The sequence below is a fragment of the Ambystoma mexicanum genome, chromosome 10 (assembly GCF_040938575.1).
Source record: "Ambystoma mexicanum isolate Mex_15411 chromosome 10, UKY_AmexF1_1, whole genome shotgun sequence".
NCBI classification, from domain to species: Eukaryota; Metazoa; Chordata; class Amphibia; order Caudata; family Ambystomatidae; genus Ambystoma; species Ambystoma mexicanum.
Window position 1 is genome coordinate 898199831 of NC_090932.1, and position 20548 is coordinate 898220378.

A 20548-nucleotide genomic window follows, 5' to 3' on the forward strand; every position below is an offset into this window, starting at 1 on the left:
CTCGGACGACAGCTTGACGCTTGGCCGTCGTGACTGCCACAACCTCGAACCGAAGAGAACCCGCCAACGAGTCAGATAAGCCATGTTTGAAGTGATCTAACCACCAAGACATTGGCAAAGGCATTACTGACTGATTTCTACCTCTCCCCCTAATCCATCTTTGGGCAGTATAGACTGGCTAGGTCATTTTGATCCCATATGCAACCTCAAGAAATCCTTTTTGAACCTTGTGGTCTTTAAATTGCTATTTCTCTTTGGTCTCATTACCCAGAGTGCTGCATCTATTCTATTTTTGCATATTTTTTGTTCCTTTACACGGGTGGATTTTGTCAAGGTCCTAGTCCTGCATGCAGGGCAGCAGCAGCCATCAGGGATACAGAGCATCGAGGGACTGACGGACCCTGTGGCACCTTGCGCAATGGGCCTACATCAGAACTACGGTTCGTGGAGGCTTGTGTGTTGACCAACATAATTATAATTGGTTTTTTATAATGCGTTCAGTACTGAAGAGGATTCTAAGCGTGCACCCGGAGTTTCGAACCTTTGTTGCTCTGCGTCTTTCTTCCAAGACGAGCGCAAACATAGCAATGTGTTGCCTAATAGTCTGCTAAATGAAATCGAAAGCTGGACGAAAATTCTAGTTGCAAGCTACTAGCCAGCCGTAAAGTCACTCGCCTCCTCAATTCTATATATACACACAGCACGCCACTTCTTACTTGCCATATCACTTGTCAATAGCTGGTGGCGAGTACACATTATGCACACTGTTTAAGAAATAAATGGGTAAGATGATAAGTGAAAATGAAATGTAGTTACAGTTCATATTTTGAGTCTGCCTGCAAGAGAACTCAAGGCGGACATTGTACCTTCTGATATGCATTTATTTATTTAGAGGATCTGCTCTCAGTGATGAAAAGTGAACCTAAAAATGAATATTCCAGCAAATAAAAAAAGGACTTTGCAGCAGCACTGGATAGTCAGGAGAGCAATAACCTGGGTCCAAAAAACAATTCTGCAGAAGACGTTTCTTGCAGTTTCCTTAAGAGGACACTGCACGTTTTTGGCAACTACCATATGTACTAGCGATATTGCAAAGGGACAAGAGGGATTTCAAAACCCTAGAGAAGGACAATTGATAATTCAGTGCTTCCTGGGCCGATGGTACAAGCCAGAGAAACTGAAAGATGAAGAAGCTGTGGTAGTCTGCAACACACAGTTCTTTCTGTGTCTTCAGGTGCAGGATTAGTCTTCTGAAGCTTTGGTGAGTTTGAAGAGCCTACGGAAGAAAGGTTATTGAAGATGTTCTTGGATGCCACACGGAGAGGATCCTGTCACACAAGAACCAGGAGGGGAGTGTGCCAGTGTGTTTGCAGGACAGAGGGCAGCACTGGCAACTGGAGCTTCCCAGACGGAGGGGAGTGGGTGGAATCCTGTTGCTTGTTCTGAGGTGAGGTCCTGGGATGAAGAGAAACTGGTCTGTTTGGTGCAAAGAGTGTTCAGGCCCTGGCAGCAAAGGTTTTCCCACTTCTGGATCTGGTTCCGATGTTGCAGGCACATTCAGTGCTTCAGAGAGATGAGGCCTTTTAGCAGGAGTTGTAATCCTGTTATCCCCACCAGATCAAGGAGAAGGAATGCCACACTCTGGTCCTTCTGGACTTCTTTTTATGCAGTTTCACCATCAGATTAACATCAAAGGATGCTGATGCAGAGCTTTGATCCTTTTTCAAGCAACAGGGCCTTGCCGGAATGCAGGTACTGAGTTCCCACTCTAGACAAGCTGAGTAATTGGGTCTGCTTTTTTTTTTCTTGGCCTCTGACCAGTGAGTGAACACAGCACCCAATCGCACATCAAATAAAATTAATCAAAGGGTTGTTTGCCAATGGCAGACCATATGTCTAAGCACAGCCATGCCCCCGGGAACTACCCTGCCCCCACAAGTTCTGGAATATGGCCATCTATTGTCAAAAGTTGTCCACTTCCTGTTACATACACAAAGAAGGATAAGGATAGTCATGTGACCCCCCTCAGGACTTTGAGGCAAAGAAAGACCACATCCTTTTTTGAACTGGAGGATGCTGTCAAATTGGGCCTAGCCAGGTGTAATAGTTTCAACTAAGTGGAGCAATTTTACACTTAGCAAAAAGTAACCACCAGCCTATCTGCATGACTGAAGGCAAGTGGGTGCCTTTACTGGGACAGTATGGGGTTCCTTTGTGTACCCCTGCCTTAGCAGCGATAAGGACTCTTAAGACAGAGCACACAACGCAAAGCCAAACTTTGGATTAAGCCTGGCTTAGAAGAAAAAGGGAGCAAAAAACAAGAATTCCAGCAGAAAGTGGAAGAAGCCCTCCAATTTGGGTAAACGCGACAAAAAGAATTTCTGCCTTAAAGACTGTCCGTTTCCAACAATAAAGCATGGCATGTGGGGCAACTACTTCTGAGGGAGATCCTAGGACGATTCACAATGCTGCACTGCTAATCTTCCTATAACTAGATCAAAGACCAGGAAAGGAGTGAAATCCTTTAGCTACTTGGTTAAGGGCTCTATTTTAATACGCAAGCTGACTGTTCTCTCGTATTTTTGTGGGAGACGTGCGAATGAGAACCCTTTTCTCTTGGGACCGTATAATGTTAATTTCTTTTTGTAATCTGGCAAATCTAGAGTTGGTACGTTTTGATAATGCACATCTGACTACGGTGAAAGCAGTTTAAGCTTCTTCTGCCCATGGTTAAGACTATGATTTATTTGATTTTATTAACGGTTGTAGTGGTTCTGCATATAACCTAAAATGTATTGTCAGCAGTACCCCGACATCCCTAATAAGGCACACAGCTTTACTGGTGTGTGTTGTAAGGAACCCATGGTGGAAATAGTAAAGACATACACAAGTGATCACAGTTCAATGGTGTTTATTAAACTGTATAGGTAGGTTGAAAAAATGCCTAATCTAAACCTAAATCTAAGATGGGAGTAAGCTACGACCGTCAAATAATAAGGCAGTCCTAGTGGCGCCTTGACAAGTAAAAGGGCATATACTAAAAAGAAAAAAACGGTTGCCAATCCTTACAACTAAATAGGAAGAGTGTGGGCTAGGGTTCACAAGAAAGAAGAAGTGTTCACAAATAATTCAGAATGTGGTAGCTGGAGGTCTCACTTCCCCACGTTTTGAGCACGGGACAAGGTTGGGACTCATGAGACAAGGGTTCCGTTCTCAGGTATCAGGAACTCCGGTGGTTAAGTCCCTCTTCTACAAAAAAGTCTCTTGCCTCAGTTCCTATCGATATTACGACCCTTCGGTGGTTAACTCTTGTTTCCGAGGGCCTGATGGGTTCAAAATAACAAGTTCCTTTCTGATTGTACTTGGGGTGATAATTCTTCACCCCTGGGTTCCCCTCTTCTGGGCTCAGACCCCTCTCGAATCTCAGCCTCCCTCACTCAGGTTCGCTATGGCTTATATCCAGACAACTTGGTCTGTTACCTTCACATGTCGGTGGGTGTTGGCTTTTTACCCCTGGATCCCCCTTTTCCCGGCTTAAACCCCTCTCGAATAGCAGCCTCCCTCTGTGTGGTTCACTATGGCTCTCATTCACACGCTTTCTCCTTTTGCATTCACAAATCTTTGGGATGATGGCTTTTCACCCTTGGATCCCCCTCTTCCGGAATCAGATCCTTCTTGAATGTTAGCCTCCCTCTGTCAGGTTCACTATGATTAGTGTCCAAAACAATTTCACCTTTCGCATTCACAAATCTAAATGTCTAACAGTTCACTGTGGACATCACTCCGCCGGGTTCACTCTTGCCAGTCTCTTTTCTCCCTATGCAGGATTACTCTTCCTTAGCTTTCCAATTATGTACAGGTCAAAGACTTTCGACTGTACATGGGGTTTTGCTAGACCCCTATATGACCACTTTGACCTTTTCCTTGTGCCTCTGCTAAAGCTTTCTGGTATCGGTAGTTTCATCAAACGGGTGATCAGCCCATGTGCTGCCCGACCCCTATGCAGCTGGTTTCCCCTAAGAGTTTAACAGTTCTTTAAACTTCCCTTACTTTGCCATTTGTACCTTTTTGTTCAACACAGTTTGGTTTCTCATTAGTTCTCCCCTCGACTCACTGGCTGTGATCATCCGCTTGGCTTGTCTTGTATCTGGAGTCAAGGACAATACCATGGTAGCAAGTGTCTCGCTCTGTGCTGATCATCAGTGTAGGTGTGCTCCGTGTACCGTTGACATCTGCTGCAACACATGCTGGCTATTGTTCGCAGTCTTATGATTCCTTCCACAGCGGCTTTGCAGGTCTGGGCCGGAAAGGGCAAGGCCACTTCTCTCCTCATCACCCCTTCAGTTCTCGCCGCCTTTTCCTCCTCTTGAATTGCCGCCCAGGGATAACTGCCTCGTCATGCGGTCTGCCTTTCTCGTAGTGTACTCTCGTGCTCCAACTTTTATTCCTGTGGGGAAGGGAAAGGGACGTCGGGTGTGTGTGGTTCTGGTCAATTGCCTGAGTTTGCCTGACCCTTGTGTTGGGACATGTGAGGTAAATGGCTCTGGTGTTAGTCCGTTGGTTTTCGTGTTGTGCTTTAATGACTGTGTCGGAACAGGGTGGGGGATAGAGTGTCTGAGTATTCTACTTGGCAGGATGGGGAAAAGGTGTTATAAGAAGGGGGATACCACGTCTCACCTGTCGGTGTCCCACTTCCACTCCGCGCGGACCACCCATCCAGGTGATCCTCCTGCACTGTTCCACCCCCAGGAACTGGATCCAATAGCAATGGCCGTGTCCTGGCCACCTGGATGATCCCCGGGGATAAGTAAGTGCAACACCTTCAGGTTTCTCAGTGTCTGCAATCTTTAGAATGGCCTCACTGCCTTTTGATCAATAGTTGATAGACGTATGGCACCCCTTTTTCTAATTAGGAATTACTATTGCCTTGTCCATATATTTTTGGGGTTTTCTCTACATTGTTAAATGCGGCCATAGCCTCTGACCACCAGCCGGGTGACCCTTTTCAGCCGACTTGAGGTTCAGACAGCTTCGCAACATGAAGTTAATACTGACTGAATTTTCAGTCTGGTTTTATATTGGCACTTTGTTTCACTATGCACTTTATTCTACAACAATATGCTGCTATTTAGAGATGAGCTCGTAATAAAATTTAAAATGTAATATGTATGTTTTAAGCAAATGGAATTTAAATAAAATATTCATGTTTTTCAATTATTGTTTGGTTTATATGGCCTGATCTGTGATTCCGAATTTTGGGGGCCCCCTCTCTCCCCAACCCATTGCCGGTCACCACTTTAACTTGAATTTTGTTTCCGCTGACACACTCTCTGTTCACTACATTTGTTACTTCCTCTTTGTCAGCGAAGTAGAGGTTTACCCATCTTTTGTTTTGCTTCAATAGTTGATACCCTGCCATAAAGTTGTCCAATATAACGTACACTTTTCCCTGCACAATTGCATTTTATGCTTGGATGCTTTTTGACCTTTCAGCTTAAAACTAGTGTATCCGGTTTAAAAGGACCCTAGGAAGGTGAAGCCAAATGTAAGCCATTCATATATCATATTAATATAGATTTCACTGGAAGCTGTTGGAAATACAAGGTCGAAGAATTGGCGAACTTTGCTGAGTCAGACATAAGAGATGGATAAATGGACATGGCTCCAATCGATTCACTTTATTAAGAAGAAATACCTCCCCTAGCCCTACTACTAGTATGATGATAATGGTCCCCTAGTTCAAAAACAAGTATAGGTGTTGTCTTGAGCTGGAGAAAACAAGTCTGTTTTAGGAAGTTATTTTGTTGGCATGCAAATTAAATGTCTATGCAGAAAAATTCATTTGTAGATGCAACTTGTTTTTTTTTAGTACATATGGACTGACTGTGAAGGACCCTACTCCTTTGATTTCAAACGAGAATGATGTAAATGCATTTGTTTAATATGCAGGTGTGACAGCATAGAAAGATTAAAAGCGCAGCTTCCAAAAATGGAACAGGAATTAAAAGAGCAAGGGCGATTTAAGGATTTTTACCAGTTTACATTCAACTTTGCAAAGAATCCAGGGCAAAAAGGTTTAGGTATGTATTATCAAAAATATAATTTTCTGCTAAGAAAGATGCTTCTGTGACTTAAAAGCAGACTTGTACACTTTTAAATGTTTACCATTTTAGCACTGTAAATCTGACGTAAATTACAATGTTTAATCATTAGATTGAAACAGCTATCAATGCTTTATTTTATTGTTTGATATTTTTATAATTAGGCTTATCAGTGAGCACCTTTGTTATGGTATTTATTTTATTTGTTTTTTACACACCATAGCCCGCAGGCATCATTTGTAAAGTGTGTTAATGATGTAGCTGTTTTTACATATTATACAGCCAAGATTCACTCGTGTCGTTAGCTGCTAGATTATTCTTCTAGTAGCTTGGCGAACTAAATTCACTTAAATCTGTGCTGTTACTGTGATATTATTTGTTTATTAAGCGCCAAAAGCACGCAGGCATCGGGGCGCTACACATACGACCAAAAAAACAGGACGACATATAATTCCGCAGGTAACCATGAGGTGGACAGTGCATGAGGAGGGATTAGTCAAACAGAAGGGTCTTAAGCTGCTTCCTAAAAGGTTGCTGTTTGTTTTCTAATCTCAGCATTGTTGGCAAAAAGTTCCATGCCTGTGCTGAGAGTAGATCAAAGGATCTTCCCATGCCTCTACATTTGTTGCTTCTGGCCACATTCAGCGTACCGGAGTTGCTGGAGTGGAGATGTCTGGATGGTATAAAAGCCTTGACTTTAGCCTTGAGGTATGTTGGGGCATTTCCATGGATACATCCGCCAGGGTGGGTGCTTAGAAACGTATTCTAGCTTGTACGGGTAGCCATAGGAAAAAAGTCCTCCCAGCTTCCCTCACCTACTGGATTCAACACCCTGTGAAAGACTCATTGGAATCTTGCATTAAAGTGGTTTGTAGCTCTTTTCTAGCCATTAACTGCTGGATAGGAGTATATTATGGAGTTGGAAGGGGGCACAGCTGTACCCATAAAATAGATCAGCTGTTTTGGTCTTCTGTCAAAAGGTCTCATTATTATCAGCCAAGTGTGCCTATGTCCCTTTTTCAGTCTCATAAAGTGTTGAGCACATTTTTTACATGTGAGTGTGTTGATGTCTTGCTCTCCAAGTGGTTTGCGCTGCCCCAAATGCCTTAGCATGCAGGTGATCAATGCCCTCTCTCCTGGTGTAGACCGGCTTGTGTTCTGTGGGAAGATAAGGTAAAGGCAGTGCATTGAGGTATTGGTGGGCCAGTTTGTAGTTTAGACAGTGGAATGGTTGATTTTATGGCCAGGGTCATTCTGGTTGGTTCTTGGGTTTCTTTAGAGGCAAGAATGGCATCTGCCTGCCCACCCAAACAAATTAGAAGTTTAGCGATTTCTGCTGGCAAGTGCTGCAAGCTCCTGAGAGTGGGGCAAAAATGCTTCTAAGTTTCCTTCCTGACCAGGCCCCCAGACTCTGTAGCAGGAATACGTTGCTCTCCTTCTTAAGCGACAACCTTACCTAACTGCCTCTTATCGTCTGAGCAAAAACTGTTCTGTTAAACAGCAGGGAGAGGCAAGGGTACATGGTTTTGGTTCATTGACTGTCAACAGCAACATGTGGAAACCTGCCACAGGTATTTAATGATTGGGGCTCTGCAAAATGTGCCACATCTTTGTATAGCGCCTCTCCTCCTGATCCCAGTAACCAACACCCTACTCTTTCGGGATCAATCATTTGGCCACCACTGCCTCTGGAAAAACAGTCTTCTCTGCCATCACATGAGATTGGAACTGAAGTGAAGGCTCTTCTTTAAAAGGCTAGCATTGATATACATGCTTAATCTGGTGCCCAAACAATTGTCTGAAATACTCCCTCATGGTACTTTCTGGACCACAGGTTTCTGCTTATTCTTAGTAAATACTTTCTGCTAGTGATGAACGTAAGGCTGCATATCCCTCTAAGTAAATTACATAGGATTAAAGGGGTAGTTCGCTCAGAAATGTTATTGGCCCAATCGATCAGGCATATATTTTTGAACATATGCTTGATCTAAAAAAAATGATTCCAATACATCTTACTTTTTTGTTTTTCTCACTTTTACACATGCAAAAATGACGGGTCGGGTACCGCCATCTTATGTTAATCTTATCTGTTGATCCATCGCCCTAAATTCTAGTGCCCCTGTGGCACTAATTCAGATCACCCACCGCTAAATCAGACAGCACTAGTCGGAACAATTTGCTCCACCTATTTTAATGACGTTCGTGGGACGCGTAGCCAAACATACCTGTCATCACCCACATCATAATGTTACCCAACGCAGAACCAGGAATATAAACGCACACATCCACACTACGCGAATGTTTCTTTTCACAAAAAGGATTTCAAAAAGTATATTTAGAAGAAAACAGCAATAGTCAGGAAGGTAACAAGTACTTTTATTTTCGACATAACGCTCAAGAGGAGAATGTGTTCACAAAAACATGTATAAATTACTGCTAATAGAGGTTATAGCTAGCAAATTGGTGTCTGTCGATCATTCTAGATAATGGTTATCACAGATGCGTTGTTGATGTTTATTGTGCAATTACGGTTGAAGAAGCTGTCAACTGGAAGATTGAACCCATGACAGGCGCACATCAGTAGAATATAACTATGAAAAATCCAGAATGCAAGAGTATACTTCAGTACCCAGTTTACAATATAATATACACAGTTAACTATCAATTTAAATTATACGTTCAATGTCTTTTCTTTGCGTCTAATTGAACATCCATCTGTCACATTGTTAATCATGTAGCATACAACACACATGCCTTCCTTACGCGCCCAAGTATTATTTAAAGGTATGCTTACATTATGTCTTGAGTTTCCATTCTCTGTGACCGGTGTCCAACCGCTTCGAAAGTCAGGTCTCAGTAATGGAACCTTAACTTTCCTATGTCCGCTTTCAGTATATTGAATACTATTGATTCATTGTGGATACTCGACACATTGTGTCCTTCAAATTGTTAGTACGGTTGTTTCAAGGACAAATAACGATGACACCCTTTTATTCTCTGTTCACCGCGAGACGCGGCTTGGTTTAGTTTTAGGGAGCAGATGCTACAAAAATGAAACAATAACTGTTATCAATGGCAAGCTGTGCAGTGAAACAATGAAATATTTCAACTATTCCTCATAGCCAAATATTACTTCCATTAATGGTACCCTGTCACCTGGTCCCATAACATTTATGCATTCTTTGACAGATGCGCCTCGGTCGAGGTGCACACAGGCACGCACTGGCCTATACAGCAATAAGACAATGCCCAAAACAAAGAAGCAAAATGATAGTGTCAGCCGGTTTTATTGATCAAAGTGGGCCACATTTTTTCTCAAAAAACAGAATTCGAATAGAAATCATGAAAGCAAGCTTTTCCACCTTAGCCCCGATATGACGACTTCTGAAATCGCAACATTACTTGTGCACCTAGTTCCCAACATCTCATAAAGCTAATTGCTACCAACTTTCAGTGCAAATTAAAAACACACAAACTCATTTCAGTAATCATATTTGACATATAGAGATGGTTACAACATGAAATACAGATGCATGGATATAGTTGGATGAAAAGCGGTCGGTTAGTATATGACTCCTCGAGCGGACCGTGAAAGGGATGGGGGAGGGGGCAAATGGGCGATTCGCACCAGGCTGGGTAGACTGTTGCACCCAGGAACACACGTGCCATGAGCAACAATAAAACAAAAATGACATCACTACAATACCAGCATGCCTAGAATTAGTTAATTTTTTAAAGCCTTACTGGCTTCTGTATAGATCTATTCCAGCAATCATCTTGATTTCTGCATTGATGCAGGTGCGCCTGGGTGTCCTCCACAGTAAGATGAAAATGAGCAAAGGCCACAGGTGACGTGTTCATAGTGCACATTGACAAATAATGCATTTTAATAACATTCTTTTGCCTGTTATATTTATGTTGGCTAACACTGTGGTCTGTTGGTCTGTTGCAATCTGCAGACACTTGGCATGATTCCTACTTGCCAACGAAGTTAGACTCCATATCTTAAAATACTTTTCCCTTGCTTTCATTCTGTATGTCTGCTCCAATTTTCTACTGAGATTCTTTAACTATTGTGTGTTCATTACAAATAGTTTGGTAGCACCCCCAATAATAACCATGAATAATACAATTATGGTAGATGGTGGTACTCCATTTTGTGCACAGGTCAATAACACGCCCAGAAGAATGTAAGTCAGGTATTACATATTGTCATAATTGTACCATTAATGGTCATATTAAAGGCACCTAATAGACAATATTTTCCCCTTAAAGCAAGGTTGCGAGAATATCTGCATATGAGATGCCATCCCTTCACCCCTTTTTGAAAAATGGAAGTCGTTCTAAGAAAAGCTTGTCTGCTTTGTGCACAACACCAATACATGTTATTGCTCACTCACTCCCCCCCCCTCTCCATCACCATATACATGGATGACACCCCACGCAGTTGACCGCTTCTTCCATGAATTGAAATATGCAGCAAACTTTACAAGATGTTGCAGTATGTCTGAAAATGAAATGTCCAGTCCACTCAGCGTCTTTCACTGTGTTGTCCATGAGCAGTCCATATAGCTACAGTTACCATCAACTGCCCCTCATGTGTAGCAGAACATTAATGGCAAATACATGTGATCTGGCATGTACATATGACCAGGGCCATGGAAGGGGGATATTTATAAGCAACTATTGAAAGGGCAATATGGGCAAATGGGTTGCATGCCAGGTAAGGGATGGGAAGGGAAGTCAGTAAAGAGTGAAGGGATGGGGAAAAATGGTAACAAAAGTATGATATATTATTGTAAGTAATCGTAGGATGAAGGGGCATCAAAAATGTTGCAATGGCAGAGCGCCACATGGTGTGGAGTATGTATAATAGGATAAATGATAGAGGTATAAATCATGACCGCTGGGTCATTAGATTGAATGGCTGTTGCAAAATATTTATCGTTGACTAGCACGCCAATACAACTCCTAATTGTGGAACACAATAGTTAATGTTCCGTCAATCCATGTCCTGCGTGCCAGATGCATTCTAACAATTTTAATAGTACATCTTGGTTTTAATAGTACATCTTGCATCTGCTGTATTTAAAATATTATACAATCTGATCTACAGAGATTTTGTGTCTAACTTGTAAAAATCACTTTGGTGATTATAAACTCGTAAATAAAAAAAAAAAATTATACAATTGAAACCCTTTCGTATAGGTACATTATAAATGCCATATCATATCATTCAAGTATGTGATTGCATTACTTTCTGTGGATGTTCTATTTATCGTAATAAACAATTTGCCAAGACTATTCACAAATTGTTTGTGAATAAAGTAACATGTATGTAGAAATGTAATCCAAAAAGACTTTACAATAACTTGGAAAGAAAGTTGCATGCTTAAAATAATCAGATTGACATTTATTGTTGTAATATAAATCGACGATATTGAGGGAAATGAAGGCAAAGAAAAATACAACTATTAATGCCTATCTAGTAAGATAACAAAATGTAATTAAAAATAAATTATTGAACAATTCCATTGCAAGTCGTATACTATTTATTTTTTGTACAATCAAAACCGTTTCCAAACATTGTGCAAAAGCTTGAAACTGGCTTTGTTAAAAATCGCGAAGACAACCACACTTCATTTTAATCTTGAAGTCAACCTTTCAACATGTTTGGGATGACAAACCTCTTTTGCAATGTTATGTGGCATAGACTGGGCCATGGCAACACAATCTGGAGAAATTCCATGTGTTTCCATGTCCAGCTCATTCAGTGTGAGATCTTTAACAAATTAAAAATCCATCTACTGGAATATTGACTTTGCTACCCACTGTTTGCTTTGTTTTTACCAGCAGCTTTAATTTATTTTTTTAATTGATGTTGTGACGTGCCACATATATTGATCTGTGTGGGAAATGCTCTCGCAATGCCTTTGCTATTCCTACGTGCCCGTCGGTGGCTATCATGTCTATTTTCATTCTTCTGGATTGCAGTAGTTCAATGGATTTAATGAAACCAAATGTTTCCATGGCAACAGAATATGTACATTCAGACACTTGCACGATTATTGAACTCACAATTTTTTTGCTCTCTATATCTTGGAAGTGGTAAGTGCAGTATTTGGCAGAAAAACCAGGATTGCCCCACTGTGCATCACCAGCAAACCTGAGCCTTTTGCCTGAGAGAGCATTGTCCATTGACATTTGTTTGAGTGTCCAGGCCTTGCTAATAGGGGGGAGCAAGACAGTCTTCTGATATTTGTAGTATTGGGTTTTAGCAAGGAACTCCAGCCCCACACATTTTACAGAAACTTGATCCGCTAAACAACAAAGCAGATTAACAAAGTACATTTCCAGCAGGCAGTTTTCCAAGTATCGGATGACCAGACCATCAAACAGTGGCTCCCCACAAATACTCCTACGTAATTTATGGTCACATTTTATCATTTTCATGATCTTGAACAGGCAGCAGTCAAATACAATGTATTATGTCTCCCCTAATAGCCAATCGTCCGGCAGTAGAGTGGTTTGCGATTCCATAGTGGTCGACAAGTCCTCCGCACTAGAAAGAGTGAAGTCCAGATCATGAGCACAATTCGGTTGAGAAGATCCTTCAGTTATTTCTGTGTGATATTTCTGGATTTTCTGCATGTATTGGGGAAACGGGGAACATTCAATCTTAGAAAGAGATTTACATTTATTAGAGGGTGTGGATTGTGTGAGCGGGTCTGCAAGCAATTATGAAACATCCTGTGTGTTGTCTCTCTTCTGGGTGATGTGCTATAACCATGGTTACTTTCCTTGGGTCACTGGCGACATTCCGTTCAAATTCCGGCCACTGGACAGCTACATCATGACTCTGAATTTTGAGAGGACCATGCTGAGCCTCATAATGTAGCCGCTGCAGTGACATTAGTTTGTCAAGTGACATCAGTTTGCGTTGTCTGAGTCTTTTTCATCCTCTTCTTCCTAGGCCTCTAATCTATTACAAAACATCTTAATTCGTAGCGCACATACAGAATATATGAATTACAACCTCAAAATGTAATATCAATAAAATAACTTATTTCTTTTAAATGAACCTGTTTATTTACCCTTATTTTCCTAATTGTCCTTGAAACAATCAATTTTGATTTGTCAAGCTGAAGACGAAGCTGAAAAACAGCATTTTGAAAATATATAAACCATTCAATTTGCTCTTCCGCTTCAAGAATCATATATACATATCTACAAATATAACCACAGTTCCCTATGGAAACCATTAAAACATGGATAACTGATACTTTACAATATCTTATGTATACATGTGGTCCATTTGTCACTTCAATTTCAACCACTTCTGTAGTACATTCCTTGTACGTAAGAAATTCAACAAAAATGGTTCAATTGTTAAACGATTTAATGTTAAAATCTTTGATCTCACAAAGTGCATCTGGAGAAAGTTGATTTAATGATTGTCGACCTTACAAGATCAGTTAAACTTTGAAGATACGGTTAATCGTTGGATTACGATTTTTACATTATTAACATAGTCAAACACTGTGTACATGTAACATTTTAAAAAGACCTATTTTAAATTGTACCCGATAACCTTCCGAGATGTTGCAGGGAGTTGGGGCGAGATCATCCTGTAAAACATAGTGGGTAAATTGTGTCCCCTTAATGTTCGATGCGTTGTAATGTGTTTATTTATTTTTTAAAACCGATTTTTATTTTTCCTAGGCAGCTAAAGATTATGAACAAAAACACACACCATTCATATATTGAAAGGGTCTACGTTCATTAAAATACGTTTTTGTTAAGGTTTACTTTAATTGTTGCATCTGTTTCTGTGATTAAAAATATCAAGGTTGTTGATCGAATGCTTTCCAATTTGCTGACAGTATTGCAAATTATTAAAATAAATAACATACATCTTAAATGTAAACAAGATATTGTAAATCAACAACTATTAATATAATTGAATATATTCTCACTTCTCATACCTCATCGTCCAGATTGGTTGCAGTAGAAGAATAGTACGTTGTTCAAGTTCCACCATCCCCCTTATAGCAAAGTAATTGTAATAAGGATGTAAAACCAAATTAAAAAAATGATATGCAAAAGATGGTCGATATTGACATCATAAGCCTAAATGCCACTTTATTTCGAAAGCTAATATACATAACAATAATCAATGTTTTAAGTTGAACTTGACCATATAACTAATTTGTATCGTCTCATCTGAAGGAGTCGTATACAAAAATGACTGCAGTTGTTGCTGACTACGGAATAGTCGTAGATGTAGAATCTCGGTCTCTCGGTCCTTTAATCAATGCATATATAAACCAGAGTTCAATAGAAAATGTGTGTTCGTATTATAATTAAGACCACATCAAAAGCTATAAAAATAAGTTTTTGTGCAGGTCGCTTGGCCTCACTATTTGGATCTTGGACGGGTCTGTGGTTTCCACCATGGTAAGTCTGTACTTCCATCAGTGTGGTCTACATAAAGACAGATATGGTAATTAACACATTTAACAAAAGGACCTATTTTTAAATGATGCATTGTGTTTGGAAAGGTTCCCATTACACAGAACTATTAGTGGATCCCTAAAGTAGGGATACACAAAGTAATCTGAAGTGAAAAATGTATAAAACACAGTACATTTTGTCACTAAGGAAACTTGTATAATAAAATATTGATGGAAATGTTCCCAAAGAACTCAAAACGGTTCATAGTTACCTGTTCAGACTATTTCAATATATTGAGTGATCATTTAGAATACCTATTATACATACAATTTTAGGAAATGGTAAAATACATGCACAAATTGTGTCCACTACTCACCTGGGTCAGCGTGTGCTGGAATTCAGTTGGAACTGCATTGGTAAGTAATTTGCAAAGGAGTCTAGGGTGACGCTTCGTAGTGTACTTTGATGGTTCGTACATTTCGTCTGAGAATTGCATGCTGCAGATGTGCAATTGATTGGGCCTCACATCATCCAAGACATCCTTGGCCCTGCCTTCAATCTCGGACACTAGAAATCCTCAGTTCAACAGCCATGTTCTTAATCCATTTAAATCCTTTGGAAATGCATGCAGGACTGTACTGTGAATTTTGGCATGGCTGATATTGGGGCAACCCAATTGCCTTCATGATCTGTTAAAAATATGTAAATACATTTGTAATAGTAATATGTATCACAGTGAGTAAATCAAACGGCACATTGCTTTGATATTAATATTTCGAAGGGATTGTGTCCTCCGACGTATTCCTTATCTTTGATAATACATTTCCAGCTTGCTGGCCTCGGAAATGTTTTCTGTAGAGGGCGCTGCGCGTCGACGTCCGCCGAGTCGATGTCCCTCGACGGCCACCATATCGGCACCGACGTCACCATGCCCATAAATAGCCACGCTCTGCGTCCGTTGCTCAGGTCTGTTTTTCCGCGCTTCATGGGGCCTCGGAACGTTGTTGCTCAGTTCAGTCAGGATAACTATCTATATCTACTCGAATATACCATCTCGTTCTCGATGGCTTCTTCACCGGAACCGACGACGCCGCGATCCGGCTTCAAGAAATGTCGAGACTGCAGTAAAAAAATGTTGATAACGGATCCACACAGGATCGGCTTGTGGTGCTTGGGATCCGAGCACCATTGTTCGGAGTGTGAGGACTGCATGTCCATGACGGCGAAAGCCTTGAAGGAGCGCAAGGGGAAGCTCGAGAGAGGTAAGTCAGGCAAAACCTCCTCGAAAGTTTCTTCGGCTGAGTCGAGGCATTCGTCTTCTCACCGTCAAACATTCCCATTCTAGATCTCGAAGTAGCTCCCACCATTCGTCGAGATCAAGACACTCAAAGAAGAGATGTCGGAGATCCCCTTCCTCGTCTTCTGTGTCCCCTGAAAGGGTCTCCTGTCCCACTAAACACAGTTCTTAAGATGAGTGGGAGGAATTCAGAAAGAAAGCGTCTTCGAGAACGCAGCCTCGACCCCCTCGAAGACAGCTGAGGGTGATACCCCGGGTGAAAAACCCAAAAAATCAAAACGCCGCGAGTGGCAGCACCCGGCGAAACATTCCACCCGAGAGCGCCATGAGCCATCGGGTAAGAAGGCACCATCTTCAACGCCGTCATCGAAGATTCCTTCGACGCATGGACCAGCGCCATCGACGCCGTTGTCGAAGGGTTCCTCGACGCATCGGTCGATCGACTCGACGCCATCGTCGACGCCGACATCGGCTCCGATGAAAGAGAGGACCAAGGCCACTCCACAGCCAACGGTGATTTCAAGGGCCTCCGGCATGACGCCGAGACCGTCGTCGATGCCCTCAAGTAGGATCCCGATCCTCTTGAGTTCTTCGAGACCCCTTCCAGTTTTTTCGGCGCCTTCGAAGCCTGTTACATCGGCGTCAACGACATCGATGTTTTCTCGCCCAATAACGAGTTTGGCTCCTTCTGCCTTAGAGATGGGTTTTACACCATTTCAGAGGTCCGAGTACCCTGGACTATCTTCAATTTATGAAGAGGGGGAAGATTCTGACCAGGAAACATTTGGGTTACAGAGGACCACACTGCCTATTTCAGAGGATTTCACCTCTGAGGAAAGAAGGCAGAAGGACCTACAGGAGTCACTACATGAGGCAAGTGGACTGGACACTTCCCCAGAAGTGGAATTTGTTAAGCCAGACCCAGGGGAACATGCCGAAACACCCTATAGAACCCTGATGGCAAGAATTATTGAATTTATGGGTTGGTCTGCGCCTTCTCCTGTTTTTCAGCAGGATGACCTAACAGACATATATTAGACAAAGGCCCACAGGAGGACCCTGTGGTCCCCTTCCATGCAGCCTTACAAAGGAAAATTACATCTAATTGGGAAACTCCTGAAGTTATCCCTGCGGTCAACAAACGATTGTCAGCCAAGTATAGGGTAGCGGCTGCTGACCCTGAATCCTTATCAAAACACCCGACTCCAGAGAGCCTGGTGGTTCAATCGGCAACTTCATCTAGCAGTAGGACCGCTTACCCTACTGTCCCACAGGATGGAGACAAGAGGTACGATTCTATGGCGAAGAAAGTCTTCTCTGCCTGTAGTATGGCATTGAAGTCCATCAACGCCACCTGTACGCTCGCCAGGTTCAGTCACACACTATGGGAGTGTGCTTCATCAGCGGCTGACTGCATACCCGAAGGAGAGGAAAAGGAAGCTTTCCTTAACATTATTAAAGATGGCAAAGATGCCATGTGCAAATCACTTCAAACTGGCATTGATTCCGCTGACAGTATCAGCAGGGCCATGGCTGCAAGTACAACAATCCGCAGGCATGCGTGGTGGCGAAAGTCTGGCTTTCCTCCAGATGTACAGGCCAGACATTTGAATATGCCCTTTGACGACTCTTCATTATTCAGGAAAAAGGCTGATGACAGTCTGGAAAAGTTGCAGACTTCTAAAGCAGCAGCAAAATCTTTAGGAGCTGCTATCCGCCAAACTCCTTTTCGCCCCTCAGGAACCTCTGGGAGAGGAAAGTCCTTTCGCTATTATTCTGCATTCGGGAAAGGCAGAGGACAGCCGGCTCAAAGAGGCCAAAGGAGATCCACACGAGGTGGACGGGTCAAAAGTACTAAGGCCGCAGCAGCAGCAGGTGCCTCTTTACCCTCGGCATCTGCATCAGCCGCCCCCAAACCACTCTGAGGCCTTCCCACACAATACACCTGTAGGGGGCAGGTTAACTCACCATCTGACGGAATGGCAGGCTATAACGTCAGATGCTTGGGCATTGGAGACAGTTGCCCAGGGTTACTGCCTACCCTTTCTACCCACCGGGGAACAGCTCTCTAAAAGTTCCAGATCCGCTCCTCTTGCAGGAAATTATAGACCTGCTAGAGAAAGGTGCCATAGAACCGGTACCTGTAGCAGACGGGAACAAGGGCTGGTACTCCCCCTACTTTCTCTTACCAAAGAAGGACGGAGGACTGAGACCCATCCTGGACGAGAATTGAACAAGTTCCTCAGGAAGGACAAGTTCAAGATGGTAACTCTCTCTCAGATCCTTCAGGCCCTCCAGCTCCAGGATTGGCTGGTATCTCTGGACCTTCAGGATGCTTATTTCCATGTGCCAATCCATCTCAAACACAGGTAGTACCTGAGGTTCGCAATTGGCGACTCTCATTGTCAATTTCGAGTTCTGCCATTTGGGCTGACCTCCGCCCCGAGGGTCTTCACCAAGCTGATGTCGGTAGTGGCAGCGAGTCTAAGGAGGCAAGCGATCCACGTCTCCCCCTACCTGGACGATTGGCGGCTCAGGGCTGTATCTTCGGAACAGGCCCAGGCCCCGCTAGATCATGTCTGCCACTTCCTTCACAAACTGGGCTTCTCCCTCAATTTAAAGAAGTCACAGATGATACCACCACAGAGACTCCAGTTCATTGGAGCGGTCCTGGACACTTCCCTGGGAAATGCCTCGCCACCAGAGGTGAGGGCTCAAGATATTCTACAGATGGTCACCAAGTTTCAAAATGCCCAATGTCTCCCAGCCTTCGACTTTTTGAGGTTGCTAGGCCTCATGGCATCCTGCATCTTCCTCGTGCCAGAGGCTTGCCTGAGAATGAGATCTCTTCAGTGGGCACTGAGAAGTCAGTGGTCGCAATTCTCAGGGAGAATGACAGAACTCCTTCAGGTTCGGACAAGGTAGCCCACGACCTTCAATGGTGGGCCTATCCAGAAAACATCTTGAAAGGAGAACTGTTTTGGCAACCATTGCCGGAGATAACAGTAGTCAGACGCCTCAGTCACGGGGTGGGGAGCCCATGCCAACGATTTGACCATCAGCGGTCGTTGGTCTCCATCGGAGTCCAGACTACACATCAACCTATTGGAGCTGAGAGCGATCAGACTAGCGCTGAAAGCTTTCCTGCCATCAGTACACGGGAGAAATGGCCTGATAATGACGGACAACACGGTGGCCATTACACCTCAACAAGAGAGGAGGCGTAGGATCACTGCCACTGTGCAGAGAGGCAATGCAGCTCTGGTTTTGGGCAATCCAAGAAGGAATCTCTCTATCGGCAGTCCACAAGCCAGAGAGAAGAACTTGACAGCGGACGCTCTGAGCAGGCAGAGCACAGTCTCCCACGAGTGGGAGCTAGCTCAGGAAGTCCTTCAAGAGATCTTCGCCCTTTGGGAAACCCCTCAGGTGGATCTGTTCGCCACAAGCACCAGCAGGAAGTGCGATCTGTCCTGTTCAAGGGAATTTCCCCCGAGAGGAGCTCTAGGGGACGCGTTCGTAGTGGACTGGGAGTTTCCACTCCTTTACGTGTTCGCACCAGTCCCTGTTATTCCTCAAATGATCAGGAGGTTGAGAAGATTCCGGAAAACCATGATCCTAATTGCCCCGGATTGGGCCAGGAGAACGTGGTACCCGGACCTTCTAGACATGTCCATCTGTCCTCCAATCCGTCTTCCACTCAAAGAGAATCTTCTCTCGCAGAAGGGAGGTCGGGTTCTCCATCCAGACACCAGAACCCTCAACCTTCACGCTTGGCTTCTGAAAGGGTGAGGTACAAGGATTGGAATCTCCCTGATGACGTCATGGAGGTGTTGCTTTCGGCCAGAAGGCCAGCAACAGTCTTTATACCACTGCCGTTGGAACAGATTCTGCAGCTGGTGTAGGGAAGAGAATATCGACACTTTTTCATGTGGTACACCAACGGTGTTATCGTTTCTACTTTACTTGGCAAACTCAGGCCTTCAAGTTGGCACTGTAAAAGGCTATCTCGCAGCGCTTTCTATCTTCTATCTTTCTATATTCCTTATCGCCCCTCCCATCCATCCCCGCAGTGATACTTCCCTTGTGGTTGCAGCTTACGCTCCTTCAAGGTCATTAACCAATTCAGGCATGACTTTTCTTATGCTACAAAACGGAACTGAGCAACGGACGCAGCGCGTGGCTATTTATGGGCATGGTGACGTCGGCGCCGATACGGTGGCCGTCGAGGGACATCGACTCGGCGGACGTCGTTGCGCAGCACCCTCTACAGAAAACATTTCCGAGGCCAGCAAGCTGGAAACGTATTATCAAAGATAAGGAATACATTGGAGGAACATCCCGTCGAAAGAACGTTACCAGGTAAGAAGTAACTTGTTCTTTTACATTATAAAAAATGCCCCCTAAGACTAACATGCACTACGAAAGATTATGCTTGGAAACAATACTTTGTAATGCTATGCACTCATTCTAGAGATAAAATGACATGGGACGGTTGATAATGGTGTAGACTTTTTGAATAAATTAAAATGAGAATAGGGTGTACATGGAGAATAAAACAATAGCAAGTGGCTGAGCAGAAAACGTTGACACTACAGCAACCAATAGTAATAGTTGACTAACCTTTACTTATGAGAACAGATGACCCAATTCAGCAAACAATGTAAAAAGCAGATAGATGGTGCTATCTGTTCTCGAT

At 43.1% G+C, this 20548-nt stretch overlaps 1 protein-coding gene across 2 annotated transcripts in view; it reads left to right on the plus strand.

Moving 5' to 3' along the window:
* The window catches only part of DCUN1D1 (defective in cullin neddylation 1 domain containing 1), a 660034-nt gene that overhangs the window by 422242 nt on the left and 217244 nt on the right, over positions 1–20548 (plus strand). For both annotated transcript variants that reach the window (XM_069618653.1, XM_069618654.1), the window contains exon 4: positions 5950–6080. In XM_069618653.1, the coding sequence (XP_069474754.1) occupies positions 5950–6080 (131 nt within the window). The remainder of the gene's footprint in view (positions 1–5949; positions 6081–20548) is intronic.